This window comes from Anomalospiza imberbis, chromosome 13 (genome assembly GCF_031753505.1).
Source record: "Anomalospiza imberbis isolate Cuckoo-Finch-1a 21T00152 chromosome 13, ASM3175350v1, whole genome shotgun sequence".
NCBI classification, from domain to species: Eukaryota; Metazoa; Chordata; class Aves; order Passeriformes; family Viduidae; genus Anomalospiza; species Anomalospiza imberbis.
The window spans coordinates 2,147,473-2,167,311 of NC_089693.1; the positions used below are offsets into that span (position 1 = coordinate 2,147,473).

At 44.6% G+C, this 19,839-nt stretch overlaps 1 protein-coding gene across 9 annotated transcripts in view; it reads left to right on the top strand.

The window, feature by feature from the left end:
• The window catches only part of MEGF11 (multiple EGF like domains 11), a 273,843-nt gene that overhangs the window by 168,122 nt on the left and 85,882 nt on the right, over positions 1-19,839 (top strand). For all 9 annotated transcript variants that reach the window (XR_011003600.1, XR_011003601.1, XM_068203530.1 and 6 more), the window contains 3 exons: positions 7,161-7,407; positions 9,343-9,463; positions 15,177-15,313. Coding sequence is in view for 7 of the 9 variants with exons in the window: in XM_068203530.1 (XP_068059631.1) it covers positions 7,161-7,407; positions 9,343-9,463; positions 15,177-15,313 (505 nt within the window). In the remaining 2 variants the exon portion in view is untranslated. The remainder of the gene's footprint in view (positions 1-7,160; positions 7,408-9,342; positions 9,464-15,176; positions 15,314-19,839) is intronic.

Consider the following 19,839-nt stretch of genomic DNA (forward strand, 5'->3'; position numbering starts at 1 on the left):
TAACTTTTCTTTGACTTGGAATGATTTTGTTTTCATTTATCCAAAAGACAAACCTCCAGCTAGGTAAGTGTTGTAAGCATTCTGCAGAATACCGTAGGAATGTTCTTTAAACAAGAATTACTTTGGAAAGCAAATGTTTCCTCAGAGGATACTAAATAAACTGCAGGGTCTCTAAAGTGCTGAGCCTGAGTTAGGTACCACATGTTAGAGAGTCAGTGACTAATGAGACCATCATCCAAGATTAAATCAGGGCCCAAATCAGCCACATGTTCTGGATCTGATTCAGAGCAGGAACTTCAGGGAGAATCAGCAAAATCTTTCTTGAAGGATGAAAATCTATTCTCCTGTCCTTAAGAAAGGGGAAAAAAAAAACCCTAAACACAAAATGAGGTTGATTTCTTCCTGTGAGTAATAATTTATTCATTTTGGGAAAAATCAGCTGATGTTTGCTTCCCAAGTTTCCATTTCTACCTGATGAAGACTGATCCATAAACTGGGAGGATGAGACTGATTGCAAGTCCTGCCAGCCTCAGATTAACCCCAGGGCTTTTCCTTTTGGGTGGATACACAAATGCATATTTACATATGCAAAATATATTCTCTGGGCAGTCTTAGAGTGGTAAACACTGAGACTGGCATTTTCTTCATTATAATTGTGTGAGCTGTGACTGAAAGCCTGGCTTTGGAGATAAAAGGAATCCAGGATTGGGAACCTTAAGGCTGCAAAGCTACAAGCTCAGAAGTCAGCAAGTGCCAGGGTACCCTGTGTTCACATAATTAAAGAAAATATCATAATTCATAGGCTGAAGTACTGAATTACTGCTGTCCTTCCAACCTTTAATCTGACATTTTTATTTTTGTGACACCAGCTCCATAAGTCAAATGTCTTATTTACATGGGATGTTCCCTGTATGCTTTTGGGAACCAAATGAAAGCAAATGAAGAATAAAAAAATCTTTTCAAGAGCGTCATCAGGCTGATGTTCAGGTGGTTCATCAGCAGGGACAGAGCAAAGCCGTGACACGTGGGTGATGGACTGAGAGCACAGGGCTGGCACCCTCCCCACTTACTGCACAGAGATTAAACAGCCAGTGGCCCATGGCTGCTCCCAGGAAAAATTGTAAGAGGAGTCCTGCTCAGGCCCTGAAGTCTTTAATTTCAGATTGCTTTTCATTCGGTTGGAATCTTTGAGGAAGGCAGGTAATGAGTTATCCAGGGGTGGCACTGACTCTCTGCAAATTGCATTTTTGATAGTTTGATTGAGTACAGGTGAATTTTCACTGGGGACACATGAGCACACCCTTGGGTGTGGGACAGTGGCAGTGGCTGGTGAAATCATGGAATTAGAATGTCGGTCTCTAAGCATTTGGATGAACATTTTTGAAGGGCACTTCTGAAAATCTGGGTTATTTTGAGTGTTATTAACATGTATTAGACATTCCAAGGGTGATCAGTCTTATGAGACAGAGATTTTTGGGTTGGAATCAAGCAGATCAGCAGGTGATGTGTCAGTGACCTGGCTCCTGCCTGTAGCAGTGTCTTGGTGTCACTTGAGAGGCTCAGCTCTGCTCAGAGCCAACACAGAGTGCTGGGAGGTGGCATTGTAGGGGAACTCCTCTTCATGGACCTTGTTCCAAACCTATGGCTTAGCTTCTGTTTGCAAGGGTGTTGAACTGTCCCAGAAGGAGTCGCGTTTGTGCAGCGAGCAGACACAGCTCAACACAGGGCTCTAGTTCTCCTGCTGAATAAAGTGGAGGGAATAAAAACCTAATTGATTATTTTAAATTTTCCTTCATTATATTTAGGTATATGTTTTACCTTTTGGTGTTTCTTTGCCTGCTTTGCATTAACTAGATCAACCATCTGATTCCAAAACTGAATTAGACCAAAAAAAAAAAACCCACCCAGAGCTAAATCCACATTTAACCTCAATTTTTATGCATAGAATCATTTTACAACAGTACAGTTACATTAAGAGGAGAATCTAGTCCTAATTTCAAAGTAAATTCTAAAATAATCTCTTTTAAACCATGTCCTCCTAGATTTAATAAGTTAATTTTATTTCTTGTTTGCATTTTTAAGGGCTAGTATCTCATTTAAACATTACAAACTGAATTTGGAAATATTCCAGCATATTGATTATTGAATATGAGCACATTCTGTGCTTTAGCAAATTTGTAGAAAGCTTCTTTTAAGTGTGGATTAATTGAAGTTCCCCATGAGCCCAATATGGTCCTGAGTCCTTGGGCCAGGGAAACCAGACACTGGGGTTTTTTCAGCTGTACCTTGTGCAGGATGTTTGTGAGCATCCCGCTGACTTTGCAGACCTGCAGTACAGAGCTGGTCCCTGGCTATAAAAGAACCACAGGGAGGCTGATGCTGATGAGAGCAGAATAAACTCAGACCTTGAGACCACAGGTTGTGCTGCTGCTGTGATAGGAGATGCTGTTTTCATCTGAATAGTGTGTGTGCAGTGATGGAAAAGCTCTGGAATAGCACTCTTGACTCTCTCTCAATGGGATAAGTCACTCCATAAATGTCACCCCTTCCTTGGGAGACCTTTTTTTCATCTGTTACCTTTTCAAGCTCCTGTGTTTGCTTCATTGTGTCTGACTTGTGCTGCTGCACTGGGTACCGGGTGTCTCTACTGCCCCGGAGCACAGGAATTTCCTCATCATCCCCACAGGGATAACCAGCCCTTGGGGAGCTCAGCAGCACTTCCCCTGTGTCCTCGAGGTGTCTTTACCAGGACACAGCTGCCTGCAGGGTGCCATGCACCACAGCAGAAACAATTCCTCTCTGCAGGAGTGGTTAAGCACTGGAACAGTTCCAGTGCTTTCCCCAGGGAAGTGGTGGAGTCACCACCCCTGGAAGGGTTCAAAAACAAGCAGAAGTGGCACTTCATTGTATGGTTTAGTAGGCACGGGGGTGTTCAGCTGAAAGTTGGACTTGGTGACCTTGGAGGTCTTTCCCAACCTTAAGGATTCTAGGATTTGATGATTCTCTTTGCAGAGCCTGCAGGAATTAGCCCTCATTTCAGGAAGGAATTGAGGTTTCAGTGTGGGAGTGGGGATGACAATAGGAGGAAAACCCTTGGTGCTGCTCTGAGCAGTCTCCTCTGAGGGGACAATCACTCCCCGGTCACAGCACCCTGTGCACACCCGTGTGACTGTGCTTGGGCACCCAGCCTCATCCCTCGCAGAGCCACATTCATTTTTACTGGTGACTGCTCATCTCCAGCCATATTTCTGAAGGTGAAAAAGTGAGGAAGTTAGCAAGTTTGCCAGGGAATGTGGGCACGTACCTGAAATATGGCAGTTCCCTTCAATGTAGCATCTCCCAGGAGAACAGAGGCTGTTTCAGCCTCATCCCTCACAGTATTGACATCCCCACATGCAGCTAACGGGAGCGTTTGTACCTCCCTGACATCACCTCTCTCAGGTTGCTTTCCTTATTGATGGTCTGGTTAAAGTCTCTGTATCATTTTGACATTTTTAATGGCATCTGCATTTACAGCAGAGCGCTCGTGTGAGCTTTAATCAGTTCTCTGTTCGCACGTTGGTGCTGTTATTATTTATCTCTATTACAGTAACTCACTGAGGCAATCAACAAGAGCAGGATCAGACTGTGCTAGTCTGGGGCTGGGGTTTAAAATGGTCCCTCCTTGTCCATGGGAGGACTTGCTGATCATCCCAAAGTGCAGCAGGATCCCGTGGCTCTGCGCCCGCTCTGCTCTCTGTCTCTGTCCCAGAGCCTGGGGTCACTGTCACACACCAGCCAGGATTTGCCACACTGATGTATAGAGACAAAAAACATTTTGGTTGCTGAAGTCGTTTGTTTCTTCTGTTTTATAATTCTCTGCCAGAAGCTATGGGATCCCAGTCCTGTAGCCAGTTACACACTCAAGTAGTCTCACACCTGAGTGAGCCTGCTGAGCTCCGTAGAGTTAATTGTATGAATAAGTACTTGGATTTTAGCTTATCATCCCTGTATCTACCTTGCTAAAGGTGCAGAAGTGCCCACAGTGCAGATCTGAGAGTTATCATTATATCATTAGACAAATATCACATCATGTTCCAGTGAAATGACTCCATAGTCATTGGAGTCACTGCAAAATGGGACTTAGAGGAAAGGGGAAAGAAAAGCAACAGGAACTGATAAACTTTGAGCAGCAAAGATCTGATTTTCATGTGAGCTTACTGCAGTGTAAAAAATCAGGTGAGGATGAAATTTCATTATCCAAATTTTACTCTGACAGATTGCTAACAAATTTCTCTCAATTCCCTTTGGTGAGGATGTGGGGTGAAATTTGCTACAGGGAGGAAGCAAACATGTGACCAAATACTGATTGTAAATAAGTGTTCAAGCAGGATGGACTTACAGAAAAGGAGCTGTGTTTGGGGCAGGCACTGACTGTACAGTTGAAACAAGATGCTTGAACAAATGATGGGAAATGGTTTTCCCTTCCTACAAATGGTTTTCTTTTCCCTTCACTTCCTTTCAAAGTGAAAAACACAAACCCAGCAGACAAATCGGATGCTTGGAGCACCCACCTGAGACATGAAAGAGCAAGGATTGAATCATATCTTGTAATGAGTGTTATTTATTCATATTAGGGAAATTAATTGCAACTGGAGCTGTATCAGCTCAGAAGAAGCCACAGTCTGCAGCTGGGGCTCTGATGTGAGGTGTGGGAAGGCAGGAATCAATCCCCAGAGCACGCAGGGTGCAGTTTGATCCCTGAACTCCACATTCCTGTGCTGAGGGACATCAGCTGTGCTTGTGTGGTTCAGGTTTGTGTTCTTTATGGAGGTGCAGAACTGCATCCCTTGATGTTCAAGTTGTGGAGAAAACAAATCAGGGTTTCTGGAATGGAAATTGCTGGTGAACTCCAGCAGCTCCAGCAGCTTTTCTCCCTGCCCCAGAAGGCTCACACAGCCTTAGCAAGTGTCTATGTGAAATAAAGATAGATCATCTCTTCCCACAGATTCTCAGTAATAATTTAAGTCTTATAAAGAGTAAGATTTTGTTTGCTTGGCTCCCAGTGGTGTTAGAGAGGAACTATCATCCCTGTTTACAGCTGTGGGGGACGTGAGGCAAAGCAATAAATGATCTGGGGTGAGGCATGAGTGGGATCGTGCACAGGGGGACATGGTGTGCTCTGCTCAGGACATGAAACCTCTGCACCTGCATCCTCTAACACCCTGCAGATCTTTTGAAGACCTTGCAATTGTCTTCTGGGGGTTTATTTTGGCTTTTAACACTTGCTCAAGAAACACAAATTTGTAAACTGGTAATCAGCAGTGCAAATTAACTAAGAGCTGTCTTCTTTTTCTGCTGGATATCATCACTCTGACCAATTGAGTATCCTCCTTCTCAAAATGAAGGATAATAAATAAAAATATTGCCAAAATTAATGGATAGAAGCAGTTTTTCAGTGTGGGTTTATAGACAAGTACTGTAGAAGGAGAGGACTATGAAATTTCTAGGACAAAAGCACAGGCTTAAGTGAGCTTTACATTTACCTCACTAATCCTGGAAACAGATCCAGGGCTGACAAGCAGCATGTGTCACCTGGGATTAGTTTCCATGTTTGCAAATAAAAGAGTTTGTGAAGAGAGCCCTGTTGCTGGGACTGCACTCTGCTCTCCTGCCTGGCAGTGGGATTTCCACCACTCGCAGGAGGGCTGGTGGTGGAACTGAAACCAGCTCTGAGCACAGCCAGCTGTGCCTGGAAAGCCATCAGGAACTGTGTCCTTCCCAGAAGCCTCTTCTCAATGGGATGAGGATTTTCTTCATCCTTGCCACAGCTATGGTGAAAGGCTGCTAAGTAGAGGGTAGGGCTGCTGAAGAAATCCCTGTTTTCCTGCAGACTTTTTGCTGAGGAAACCTTGACCTCAGGTGATTGCTTGAGCTCTGTTCAGTGCATGCAGCTCAAAGAGGTGTTGTACAGGTGCTGTTTCGATAGCAAATCAGGAGAAACTGTTCCTGTAGGGCTGACTTCCCTCTCCCATCCTCCACATGCTCTTCAAAAGAGAAGGGATCAGGCAGGATTGTCACATGAGGGCTCTCCCTGTGCCTTAGTGCATTCCATAGGGAACCTCCTCTCCCTGTCAGTGGCCAGAGAGTTTGGGGTCCTTCTGTGTTGCTGTTATTAGCACAGGAATTACCTGATATATTCACCCCATACCTTCATCCCTGAGCCTGGGCAGCCTCAGGACATCCAGTCTCCAGTGTTATTTTCTTTCCTCCCATCTACTTAGTCCAGACAACAAAAGTAAATAAATAAACAAATAAATCAGAAAACAAACAACACCAAGGAGAGAGCTTTCTCTAGATTATCTTGTATGTTATCTTATGGGAGCATAACAAAGAAACAATATTTGATGACATTATTAAATCGACAGGATTTGCTTGGCAACACCACCTGTCATTAAGTGCACTGCAGGCAGGATGTGACCCTCTGCATCTAATTCCACTATAAATTCATTCCTTCCAGCAATCTAAAAGCACTAAGAAACAGGATATTAAAAGATTTCAGGCCTGATCCAGTAAGGTGTTAAACAAGCCCTCAACTTTAGGTATAACAGTGGTGCTATTGTGTCCTTGCACCCTAAAGCTGGGTTGGGGGGGGAAGATGCTGAAGCTGGGTCTGGGAGGAAGATGCTGAAGCTGGGTCTGGGAGGAAGATGCTGAAGCTGGGTCTAGGGGGAAGATGCTGAAGCTGGGTCTGGGAGGAAGATGCTGAAGCTGGGTCTGGGAGGAAGATGCTGAAGCTGGATTGTGGGTGGAAGATGCTGAAGCTGGGTCTGGGTGGAAGATGCTGAAGCTGGGTCTGGGTGGAAGATGCTGAAGCTGGGTCTGGGAGGAAGATGCTGAAGCTGGGTCTAGGGGGAAGATGCTGAAGCTGGGTCTGGGAGGAAGATGCTGAAGCTGGGTCTGGGAGGAAGATGCTGAAGCTGGGTCTAGGGGGAAGATGCTGAAGCTGGGTCTAGGAGGAAGATGCTGAAGGTGGGTCTGGGAGGAAGATGCTGAAGCTGGGTCGGGAGGGCAGTTTGGGAGCAGGGGTTCCTTTGGAAGGCTCTGGCCGAGGTGCACACGGGGCTGTGGGGTGAGGCAGCCCCGTGTGCCCCCTTGGGTAACTCCGTGTGCGTTCGCAGGCTGTGACAGCGAGCACTGGGGGCCCCACTGCAGCAACCGCTGCCAGTGCCAGAACGAAGCGCTCTGCAACCCCATCACGGGCGCCTGCGTGTGCGCTGACGGCTTCCGCGGCTGGCGCTGCGAGGAGCTCTGCGAGCCGGGCACCTACGGCAAGGGCTGCCACTTCCAGTGCCAGTGCCACCACGGTGCCACCTGCGACCACCAGACCGGCGAGTGCCACTGCGCACCTGGATACACCGGCGTGTTGTAAGTGCAGCAGGAGCGCGCTGCGACTGCCTTCAACTGCTTTGGGTCGGCCGCGTTCGACGCGACGAGTAACTGGCTGAACTTGCACCCTGTCATACGCTGGCCTCTGTAGAAATGAGAGAACGGGGTTCCAGAGAGAATGAATAAAGGGAACATCTGTTCTTGCTGCTGGTTATACCTGTGGCCCTGGAAGGAGCCTTCAAGAGAGCTGGAGGGGAACTTAGGACAAGGGTGTGTAGTGACAGAGCAAAGGGACATGGCTTTAATCAGGGATAAATGGGATATTGGAAAGGAATTCTTCGCTGTGAGGGTGGGCAGGCCCTGGCACAGGTGCCCAGAGAAGCTGTGGCTGCCCCTGGATCCCTGGAGGTGTCCAAGGCCAGGCTGGATGGGGTTCAGAGCACCCTGGGATGGTGAAAGGTGTCCATGCCCATCGTAGGGAGTTGTATCCGCTTTCAATGTCCCTCCCAACCCAAACCATTCTGGAGTTCTATGATTCTATGCTATTAAAATAAAATATAGTGCTAAAATAAGCTTTAAAATAATTTATATGTTCCAACTTGTGCAACAACTCTACCTGTTCCTAATTTCAGAATGTGAATACAATCCAAATTACAGTGGAGTTTTGATAAGCAGTTGGACTCTCCTCATTAGCAGTCTAGTGCAGCATCAAATGGGACTTTTCCATCCCCAATTTATTTGACTTTCAATCTAACTGAGAAAGCATTGCTGTTAACTATATCAGCTTAGTATCTAGGGGGTGAATTTTAAGCACAGGGAGCAGGGATTTAGCGGTGTGACTCCTATTAACTTTAACGAGAATCATGTAGCTAAATCCCCATCCACCACACTGAAAGTTTACCAGTAGGATTCACAAAATCTGCATATTAATTTTAGGACAGCAAGCAATAGTTTCTTGTTTAAAAATTGCCCACAGTGTAACATCAGTTCTCATTAGAGATCTTTCAGTAGTTTCAGAAGTAATTATGTTTTTCAGAATTACTTAAGAGGAAAAGAGAATTTAGTCACTGAATTTGGTTGGAGATCTATTGTAGGTGAGTTAATAGTTTTGCAGTCTATAATTATTTGTTGACCTGCATGAGGGGGAAGGTAAAAAATAAGGACAGAGTTAACCCTCATAAATAAGTGATAGGCCTTGTGAATATTTTATTTAGTACCTGATTTCCTCCTAGACTTGTGACCTCAGTCATGGAAGCACTCACTGCTAAGGACTCCACTTACTCTTGGGAGTGCTCCCCTCGACATCAGCATGTCAGTTCTCAGCAGGGCCAGCCCCTGATATTGTATGAACATCCTCATCAGAGGACAGTCAGTCAGGGGGACAACATCCTGTAATTTCAGAACCTCAGTGCTGAAAGCTCTGATGTGCAGATGTAGGACACACTGGGTTTTGCAGGGATTACCCCCACATTGTCCCCCATGAGTACTGAGAGAGACTCAATAAGCTTAAATAGCCTTTAAATGATGTTGAGTTCTTGCCAGTCCATTATACTCTGCAAATGTTAACATTCAGTAGTGACTGGAGGAATTTTAAGCGTTTTTAATCCCATCCTTTTATTCTGTTTGCCGCTTCTTTTATTGCCATGTCATATAATTCACATTGAAGGCTTCATCCTGCAACTCGTATTTTCCTGGGCTTTCCAATGGTTATGGGTTGTCCTGTTGAGATGGGTGGGATTTGGTACATGCAGAAAGGTTACAGCCTTACAGGGCTGGATCCAGGCCACATAAACAACCCCAGCAGAAATAAAAAGAATCTCAGCTAATTGGCAGTGCCAGCTGAGCCTTACTGAGGTCTCATCGCTTGCATGATGACTCCCATGATGACCTGTGCTGTGTGTTTTCCTCACTGGCTGTTCCCTGGAAGTTCTCTAAACTGATGTCTCTGTTTCCTGTTGTTCTCTCTCCCCAAAGCTGTGAGGAGCTGTGTCCCCCCGGCAGCCACGGGGCGCAGTGCGAGCTGCGCTGCCCCTGCCAGAACGGCGGCGTTTGTCACCACATCACCGGGGAGTGCTCCTGTCCTGCTGGATGGATGGTGCGTGCTGCTGCTCCTCACTCAGGAACTGGAACTGGGTGCTCACTGGTCACTGTGAAAAACACCAATCACTTGTTTTCTTTAAATTTTAAAAGTTTAGTAGTAATGAAATAGTTATTAAAAATAGTAATAAAATTAGAGTAAGAAAAATTTGGACAATGAGGATTAGGACAATACGAGACAATAAAAAGCAAAGAATTATGGATGTCCAGATGTTTTTGGGCACTAAGCTGCCAAAAACATGCCTTGTGAACAAAGGAATCACCCTTAAAAGCAACAGCCTCTTGCATATTCATGTATCTCATACATGATGCATAAATTCCTTGTAAATTAAGAACTTTCTGGTTTTTGTCAACTTCTTCTCCTTAATCCTGGTGGTTCCATAAAGATGGAGAGAAGGTGGAAGAATGTTTGTCTTTTCTGATAAGGAGGCTGTAACTCTTTGTGAGCCCTGTCGCTGTTGTCGCTGTTATCTCTGTGAGAAGAGTTTCTTGATTATCTCATCTCTTTTCTTGAGCTAGTTAAAAATATCTTACATTGCAGAGTTTCCATTTTAACATTATGTTATAACCTAAAACTATATTTACCACACCACCTAAGAGAATTAATACAGCATAACTTTCTAACATTACACATACTATTTGCGAAAAACCAATCATAAAATAGGCATTTTTCACAGTCACTGTCTCAGCTGATGGTGTCAGCCGGGCTCTAACAATTCCCAAACTGGAGCCACATTTGCTGGGTGTGCACAGCAGCTGCACAGACAGGCCTCCACTTTGGGACCTGCCACCTTCCCTGGAAGTGTTCCAGAAAGGTGTGGGTGTGGCACCTGGGGACAGGGGTCAGCGGTGGGCTTGGCAGTGCAGGGGGAATGGTTGGACTTGATCATCTTGGAGGGCTTTTCCAGCCTCAGTGGTTCTGTGATTCTCTGACTGGTAGGTGCCATCACAGAGTTTAAAAACAACAGCATGCCACAAGACAAGAGAGTTGTCTGTGAGTTCCAGCTCCTTGGAATTCTCCCTGCAGCCTTACACAGTGCCCTCACACAGGACAGAAGGCTCAAAGCCCAGCTCAGCACTGTCAGAGGCACAAAGTGTCCTGTTCCCCTTCAGGGAGTGGAGGAAGCCTGGGGGAATCCGAGGCTCAGGCAGGCAGCAGAGCTGAGCCCAGGGCACAGTTCAGTGTCGTGTCCTTGTCCAGGCACCACTGGCATTGATTGCCAGAGATCTGCTTGTGTCAGGGCTTGCACTGCAGAGAGACAGCTGCCCTAACCTTTAATCTTTTGTGTCAGGAAAGCAGTGCCAAGCATTTTCAAAGTCCTCAACTTTATCAATAATGTAATAATGAACTCTCTTGGGGCGTGCCAAGTCTCACAGGCCTTCATCCCATTTAGCTGTACTAAACTTCCTGGCATTTTTCCTGTATCTGACAATGAGTCTCCTGGCAAAGTTGCTGGATATTAAAGCATGCAAGAACTCTGAACTTTTTATTTCTACATGGAAGGCCCTGCAGATCATCACACAACGGTGAATTTTGATGGGGACCCTCTACCTGTTCAAACATACAAAAGCTGAGAGAGGTTTACGTTCCTTTCCATTTATACATCAACTGCTTTGAGTTCAGAAGTACCAGCTCTGAGATGCTGCTGTACATCAGCAACAATGTTCTGTGGGAGAACGTTGCTGTTCTTCGTTTTTGGTGGAAAATATCTCTAACTGGAGAGCTGGAATCTCTCTAACACCACCCATTGTGGCAAGGGTGGTGATGAGGTTATTCCATTAAAAATGACAAAGGCAAAACTTGTCAGAAGTATGAATACGGCCCCTTGCCCTCACCTGGCAATCAGTGGTGGCAAAGAAAAGGTTCTTTCCTTGAGTGCTGGAGCATTAGGAAAGCAATTCACATCTTTTTGAGGGCCTATCAGTCCGTTCTGGCACTACCCCTCTAAGAAGTGATCAATAAAGTGATTCACATAAAAATATTACTTTTTTCATCTCTCCTCCTGCATGCCAAGATTTCAAGATCTGAGTTGTTTTTCTGTATTCTTCCTTACTTGTATTTTATCAGGAGTTTTCTCCTGTTTTTCAAAGTTAAAACATCACTAAACAAATAAGAATATGAGAATAGAACAGAAATTTTTAGATGTCTTTTAGGATGCAGCACAGACCCTAAGAAGAACCAGAGCACTGCACAGCAGCTGTGGTTGTATTCTGGCCCAGTCCTGCTCAATTCCTTACAGCCTGGAGTTCTTTTATGCATTTTTAGGAGCCCAGAGAGACTTTTCTGAAAACTGTATTGTTGGCTGCACTGTCCCTGGAGGAACCCTAGAGTTAACAATTGATGTTTGAAACAAGCATAACTGAAAATTGAAGAGAAAGCTCAAGTATTCTGCAGAAAGAAACTGAAATTATAAGTAAAAGCACTCAGCTTGTAAATGTTGAGATTTTAAGTTTAAAGGGTCTCTCCAGGGTTTTAATGAAAAGCTGGTAATTCAGTGTACAGAGAGTGATAACAAGTGTGTTTTCATGCTATATTTTTAACTCTTGGTGGTTGGAATGGTTTGGGAAGTGAGACATGAGGGGGCTGTAAAGGAGCAGGCGAGATGGGATTGCTAGACAGCATTCATTTTATTTCACACCACGGATTTCTGTGACACCAGGAATTTTACTTGCTGATTTTGAGGCTTGAGACTGCACATATATATTGAATATACCATCATTTTGGAAGGAGAGAATTCTCCCTAGATTTATACAAGTGCAAATCCACTTGGACTTTACTGCTGCTGGATGAGCTGCAACTTTTATCCTTTCCTAGGTTGGCTTATTAACAGGAGCTCAGCTCCCTTGGGGTTTGGTGGGATGGGGAAGGGAAGGATTGACTTTAAAAGGAGGAAGTTCTGGGGTTCTGAGGTTCCTCCTTGGATCTGCCATCTTCAAAGCCCGGTTCTTTTATGACTTGTAATGTCTTTCCTCCCACCAGTGCTGAATCTCTCAGCAGCACAAGTTCCATGGACAGTGTCCTGGGGGATTTTACTGCCCCATGGGTTCTTCACCAGGAGGACGGTGGCCAACAGCCTCTCTTGTGAACAGTCAACAGAACGTGGCTTCCAGCACCCCACAATGTTGGGCTTTTCCCACTTCTGTGCCTTTGTGGCTGTGGAGTTTAGTGGGTGGCTGCTTTAGGGCCTCATTAACAATTTACAGGTTTAATTCTATACATCTTTCTCACTTGCAATATTAAATTCTCCAAGCACTCTCAGGAAGTGAGGAGAGAAGTTAATTTAGCATTTACAATGCTTCTCAGAAGCCCTTTTGAAGGACTAGATCTCTGTGCTCAGGAAAGCAGCAATATTTCCTGACATGACAGAACATTTGTCACTGGCAACACCCCCTGTTTGGCCCCAGACCCCCTTCCCAAGGCATGGTGGTGCTGTGGTAATACAGCACATTCTGCTCATCACTTCTCTGCTACTGATTCTGGGCATTGTGAAGCATCATTTGTATTTTTGTCTATTTTTCTTTCTGTTGTGGATTTTAAACATGGGGGTGTCTGAGTAAATGAAGGAGAAAAAATATCTTTTCTGTCCTACAAAATACAGAAAACAATGTCAAAAGCAGAAGCTGATGAGATCAGGGTCTTAAAAAAGGTGCTGATGGGGTGAACTTTGCTGATTAGATGTATAAGCAGCAGGAAATGTTGGTCTGACATTTGATCCTCTAGAGAGGGATGTTTTGAATTCCCTTAGTACATATTAATGCAAAAAGTACAGCTAAAGATTCTTTTGGCTCGGGGGGATGCATTCCAGAGTATTGCTTTCTCATCATTTGTTGATAGAAATCCTGTTCCTTTTGAGACATGAAGGGAGAAAGTATTTATTATCAAGACAAATGGACACTTAGGTTTTCAGATATATAGTGTTGTGTATTACTCAAGTCCAGAGACACCCGTTTTTAACACTGTAATCCGAAAGTTCTTGAACAGAGGCCAACCTGTCAGTTTTACAGCCAAGGAGCCACACAGCCCTGGTTGGGAAAGGCTCAAAGTATCTGTTTTATGGTGACATTGAAGAGCAGCCTCTTCACTTTGGGGCTGTTGATACAGCTAAACTTCCCAAGCCCCGAGGAGTGAAAGCAGCCATTATATTCCTGGTTTATATTTTGAATAAGCTGTGTCTGATACGTGCTTTGTTCAAAACCCAAAGGCCCCAGGGCTTGGTTAGGGAAACAGAGAAATTAAACCCAAATAATCCTGTGGCCAGACACTGTTTCTGTCTCACACTGGGCACTGTGGTGGCACTGGCAGCAGCACCACTTGCTGCAGATGCCAAACATTTTCCATTATAGGACCACAACTTCAGATCCCAGCACTGCCAGACTTGTTTTGGCTGAAGTTCCTCGGTTGGATGCCAGCCTCAGGCTTTATATTTGCTCACAGGGAGAAAAACATTCATACAACTTCTAAGAAAGTCTGGGGAAATCCTTGTAAGGCTTGATACTTGGCAGGGACATTATGGGATACCTGAGGGGAAACCACCTGAGACTGGCACGTGAATTCTCCAAAGACATGACCACACACAAGGGTGAGCATTCCCTGCCTTGGGGCTGAGCAGCTGGAGCAGGGATTACCTGGGAGCTGCTTCACTTGTGAGCAGTGCCAGGGGCACAGCAGGGACAGTCTGGCTTTGCTTCACTCCCAGGGCTGGTTAAGCAGGGAGGGGAAGGAGGAATCATCTCAAAGATGAGCATTTGGGTCTGGGTGGAGGAGAGGATTAAAAGGGAGGCTGCAACAGGGATTTGGAATAGACTGGAATAAAGAGGGAGGAAAGCAGAGGACTGGGACCATAAAACAGGATGTGGAGTTGAGGCAGGTCAGGGGTGAGATGTGGCTCCAGGGCTGGGGATAAGGATCTGGGAGGATGCTGGATGCTGCATCCTGTCACTGTTTAGAGATTAGGTAGATATTCCACTGCAAAATTCCTTCTTCTGGCGCCAGAAGGCTGCTGCAGTGCTGATGTGGAGACTCACGTTGCTTCCGTGCCATCACTGGGGGCTTTCTGCAGCTGTCCTAATCCTCATTCCCATCCTGCCCCTCCATGGCTTTCCCAAAGCTTTGGCAGATCCATCCATCTGAGAGATGGATGTGTGGCTGGAGAGAGCAGAGGGAGCAGTGAGAAGGGTGTGAAGGGCAGTAGGGGAATCTCCAGCCTCCCGTTGGGTTGGATGAATGAGCCTGACATCACAGAGCATCAAAACCAGCACAGCTACACCCTCCCAGTGCAACCTTCCCAACAATCCCCTCCTTCCCAAACCTTCTCTGTGCAGCAGGTGGCCAACAGCTTTTCAAAAACCCCAGGAGCACACAAGGACTTTTGTAGACTTCTCTGGTTGCCTTTAACTTCTCCCACATCTTCACGTGGCTGTTCAAGGGGCAGTGCAAGCCCAGCTGCAGTTTGTAGGGGAGATCCAAGGAAGAGAATTATCCATGAGTGTGCAGTGGTGAGAAAAATCCCTTCTGGAGTCAGGCCAGGCAGGCATTTACTGTGGTAGCAGAGTTTTCAGACTGTCTTTAGCACATCTTATGCAGATAAAATATTGCTACTACACTTACATCTAGTTTTAGCAAGAAGGACAATAAAATTCCAAGCTGCATAGAGAAATTCATTGCATTATGAATGTTGACTGAAATATTGCTCTTTCTGCAACCTTACCAGGGGCTGGTGTGTGCACAGCCTTGTCCTCCTGGAACCTTTGGAATTAACTGCAGCCAGGACTGTCCATGCCACAATGGAGGACACTGTGACCCCGTGACAGGAAAATGCCTCTGTACAGCTGGCTATATAGGAGACAGGTAAAAATCAACCCCCAAAGCCTTTCATTTAAACCACAGACTGCCAATATTTATATCCCTTCTAGGACAATCTCCCTCCCTGAAAAATGGTGTTATGTTTCTATTGCTCCAATTAGGTTCATCCTTCTGAAGCACTTCAAGCAATATAAATGAGGCAATGTTATTACTTTTTATTGGCAATGCTCTCCATTTACAGGGGTTTTTAATATAACTTTTAAAATTTAATGGATTAAATTTAATTTAGATATTTACAGTGATAAATTTAATAGAGAGCATTACATGTTTACAAGATATGTAAATGAACTATCTTTATACAAATTAATATCCTCAAGAGTAAGCAATGCTGCAGTTTAATGTCTCCTTCATTCTTCTGTGCTGCTGTAGCACTGATCCATCTCAGCCACCAGCAAAAGGTGATAAATCCTCAAAATTTATAAACGAGAGCCTTCACCCATGAATCGATCAGAGCAGATGATAATATTGTTTTACCAAGGTGTCATGGATTCAGCAAAATGACTACACAGCAAAGTCAATGAGGGATTGCAGCACGTGCTGGCTTAGCCTGCAGCTAATCCTGCCTAACAAAGTGCAGTTAAAGCAGCTCTCAGGAGCACGTGTCATGGGACCTGTGGCACCAGGCTTTGCAGAGATGCACAGCTCACCAGTGGGTGTTGTTCTAAAGCACTTTCTCCTCTATATGCCCTTTTTTATTAGCTCTATACTGACATATGCTACAATTATATTTTTATGCAACAAAGCTCATTGGAATTTCTCATCTCTGCCCTCACTGACTAATCAGCAGGTCGGTAGCACAAACATCCAACCCTCAGCCCTGTGGGAGGGTCAGAAGGCTGCTCCTTTCCATTACACGTGGAGCTTCTCTGTTTCCATTTTATGGACAGTTATAATTGGAGAGGGTTCTGAAGTTTATGTCAGGATTTGCATGGGGTTGAATATGGAGGAAATACTAATTATTTCCAAGTAATTTAGAGGAGAAGTCATCAGTGTGCCTCTCCTCCCCATTCTCCATCTGGAGACTGTTTCCAGACATGTGGTACCATATAATTCCTGTTTCTCTTTCTCTCTTTGTGGAGACTTTTTCACTGAAGGAGGCAGCTGTGCAGCCTGGGCCTTTATAGTGGGGACCACACTTGAATCCCGAGCTGCTCCCAGTGCTGGCCATGCTGGGGGAGGCTGACAGAGCCTCTCTTCTCTCCTCATTTGGTTGTTGCACACCCTGGTGGATTCCTGGCTGTAGATGGATCAATCCAATCAAGCGCTGGAGCTGTTGGGAGCTCCCAGCCTGCAGCTTGCATCCCTTTTGGGGATGAGGAAAGGAGATGGGAAGAGGATTTTACTGCTGATTGCCCTTGGAGAAGGCAACTCAGGGCAGAGGAGGCACCTCAGGGAAGACATGGCAGGAGCTCACAGGTGTTGTCCTTGAGCAAAAGGAGTGTGGACTCAAGAGATCTGTACTTGGAGAAAAGGGAGAGAGATTTGGACTCCAAAGAGAGACATGACTTGGGAAGGGAGACAGTAAAAAGATAAGGCAGAATCAGCTGGGAGAAGTGGAAAAGAAGCGAGGGAAGGTCACACTCTGGACCTGCATTCAAGCAAACCCTTGGGAATGGCTCACCTTCCCCTCAATCCCAGAGCAGGGAAGTAAAAGACACTGAGAGGAGAGGCAGGAGAGCAGAAATGCAGGTGTGTGAGAGGATGAATGAGAGCAGGATTGAAAAGGTAAACAGGCAGTTAGGAAAGCTCTGCTGCAGCAGGGTAAAACTGGATTAGCCTAGAAATTCCCACCTTTCCAACAGGTTCCTGGAAGGTTAGAACATGTTCATCTCTCAGCCTTTAATCCCCCTTCCATAAGGGAGGGGACACCTCAGGCCTGTTGTGTCCAGCTGCAGTTCTGCTGCTCTCTTGGGCTGGGCAGCCCTGGTTTGTACTGGCTGGACTGGTTTGTTCTGGGCACACACCTGCCTCGCCTGCCTGGGGGCCCACTGATTTCACTGAGGGACGAGGTCTTTAAAGAGTCTGAATGGCTTTCCTTGGGTTTGTGTTCACACCACAGGGACAATGGGACAGACCAGGCAGCTCCAGTTTAGCTCAGAGTTTGTTTTACACTCTGCATCTGCAGCTGTTGCAGTGTCACAGCAAAAAGGAGAGCAGGAGAATCTGCTGAACAACAAAACACTGCCTGCTTTAACATTTTACAAGGCATTGAAAAAAAGTCTTAATAATGACAGATACTGTGAATAACAGCAATAAAGACATAAATACATTTTACCGACTATCATCTTTAAATTGTCAATAAGTACTATATAATGCTACAGTTCATCATCATGTGCAGAATAACACAGTTAGATAAATATCTCTGGAGATGAAATGGTCATAAAGGTCTGTGTGAGTGTAATTGCCACACTTTTGTTCCCTACCTGTTTTCCAAGAGTGGCACTGCACTAAATCTCTAGGAAATTGGCAGCACTGTTAATAACTGCAGGATGCTTTGTGTTCACTGAAATGACTGGATCTGTCATGGAAATGTGTGTTTTACAAACTGGAAAGGAATAATAGCAGAGGCACAGTTAGAAGCTGAGAATGGAGTGCTTCAGAATTGAGTGGCTCACAGGAAAAGTGAACATGCTGGTTTAGCTTTGTTTTCCATATTGCCCTTAAATCGAAAGATTGAATCTTAACAGCATAAGTCTCACATTTATTAGAACTATATGGGCAGATTTACTCTCCTGTTGTTGTGTTTGTACTTGTGTCTCTTATCTCCAGGTTAGTGAATTTTGGATGGCTTTTCATATTTGTCTGTTCTACATGAACGTGATCATTGTTTCAAAACAAAGAGGACAGCCTAAAAAACTTTGCAGCATTATTCCTTAAAAAAGGAAAACTGTGGGGGAAAATGTAGGAGCATGCACTAAGTTCATCTGTTAAGCATGCTGTCTTCTGTTTAATATTTTGTGAAATTGCTTCCATTAATTCTACAGGTGACAGCCATATTATCCTATCCCAACCCAAATAATTATGGTACATATTAAAGTTCAGTGATATTATAATACGAATCTCCCCAGATAGGCGGAAAGCAATGTAAATTAAACAAGAAACATAACTAGGGCTTAGCAGCTCATTTTGTAATTTAATTGAACAATGTATCTGGTTGTTAATGGTGCTATGGACACATTAGATTGATATGTTGCAAAGGAAAGATGTTTAAGTAGAAAGCTAATTCCTGCTGTGATTATTCTCATGTTCCAGAGGAGTCATTATTAGTATTCTTTGTATAAAATTCATTAGTGGTAGCTGCTTGATTTCCAAATAAATAAGTTGGTTAAATCGTTAGTAGAAAAAGGCTAATTATGTAAATGGATTGGGTCGTCAATATTTCATTTCCAGATGCTTTTCTCCCTGCTAGGTAATGCTTCATCTTCTATAAATATAGAATGATACAGTGCACTATTGACTAAGAATTCACCCCGTGGAGCTCAGAGCTCTCCTGCTCACTCGGGGTCTGTGCAGCAGTGGGGACATGAGGAGCTTCATTGTTCCTCCTTGCATTTCATTTGCTGGGAGTGTTCCAGCCCCACTGTTCCCATTCTTTGCTGGCTCTTTCCTTTGCAGCTGAACCCCCTGAGAGCAGCAGGGCTCTCTCTCTCTGGTGCCTCTCCAGACTCTTTCCCTCTTTGTCCTAAACTCCTCTCACTTTGGGTCTCGTATGAACTCCTCAACTCGGATTTGCAACCAGCAACTGCGTCGGTGCCTGCTGGAATTAAATCATCAGCCAGGCCCTTTGCTGTGTTCATTTATTTTTAGTAAAACGTGATAATCTGAATCTGCAAAAGTAATGCCCTTCTTATATACTGCCTGTGTTCATTGCAGTTTTGCCTGGCTTGCATCACACATTAATCTTTTATTACTGATCATTATATTAACTCTCACCTGCCAGCTGTGAAATGACCTGCAGAAAGACATTTAACAATTGCCTCCATCCACCGAGTTTACAGTATACACTTTAATCAATGCTCAGGCTTAAATTAATGCTGATAGGCAATTTCCAATGCCTGGCATCCATGTGATAAGGGAATTGGGCTTTTCTGGGCTTCTTTTTCTGTTTTTATTAACTGAAAAGGCCTATCTGTATTTCACGGTGGATCATGTAAACTGTGCTACTGACTCACTGCAGAATTCTGAAACCACTGAATTATGTCAAGCACACAATCAGTTGCTTTCTTCAGGACCTTAGCTGAGCTTTTCCAAGTAGGAAATAATCTGAACTCTTAAATTGGTTGTGTAGGACAAGGAAACAGACTTTTTGGCAGATCTCAGAATATATCCAAGTAGGGAGATATTTTTAACAGTGCATGGAAGGTGCAATTTAAAACAATCTGTGTGAAGTGTTTGCAGGTTCCAATTTTATGTGCATCAAATATTAAAATATTGACAATTTTTAAGAAGATTCTCCACTAAGGAGCATGAAAGTGATTTTTTTTGAGATTTTGTACTACTGGGCTACCCTG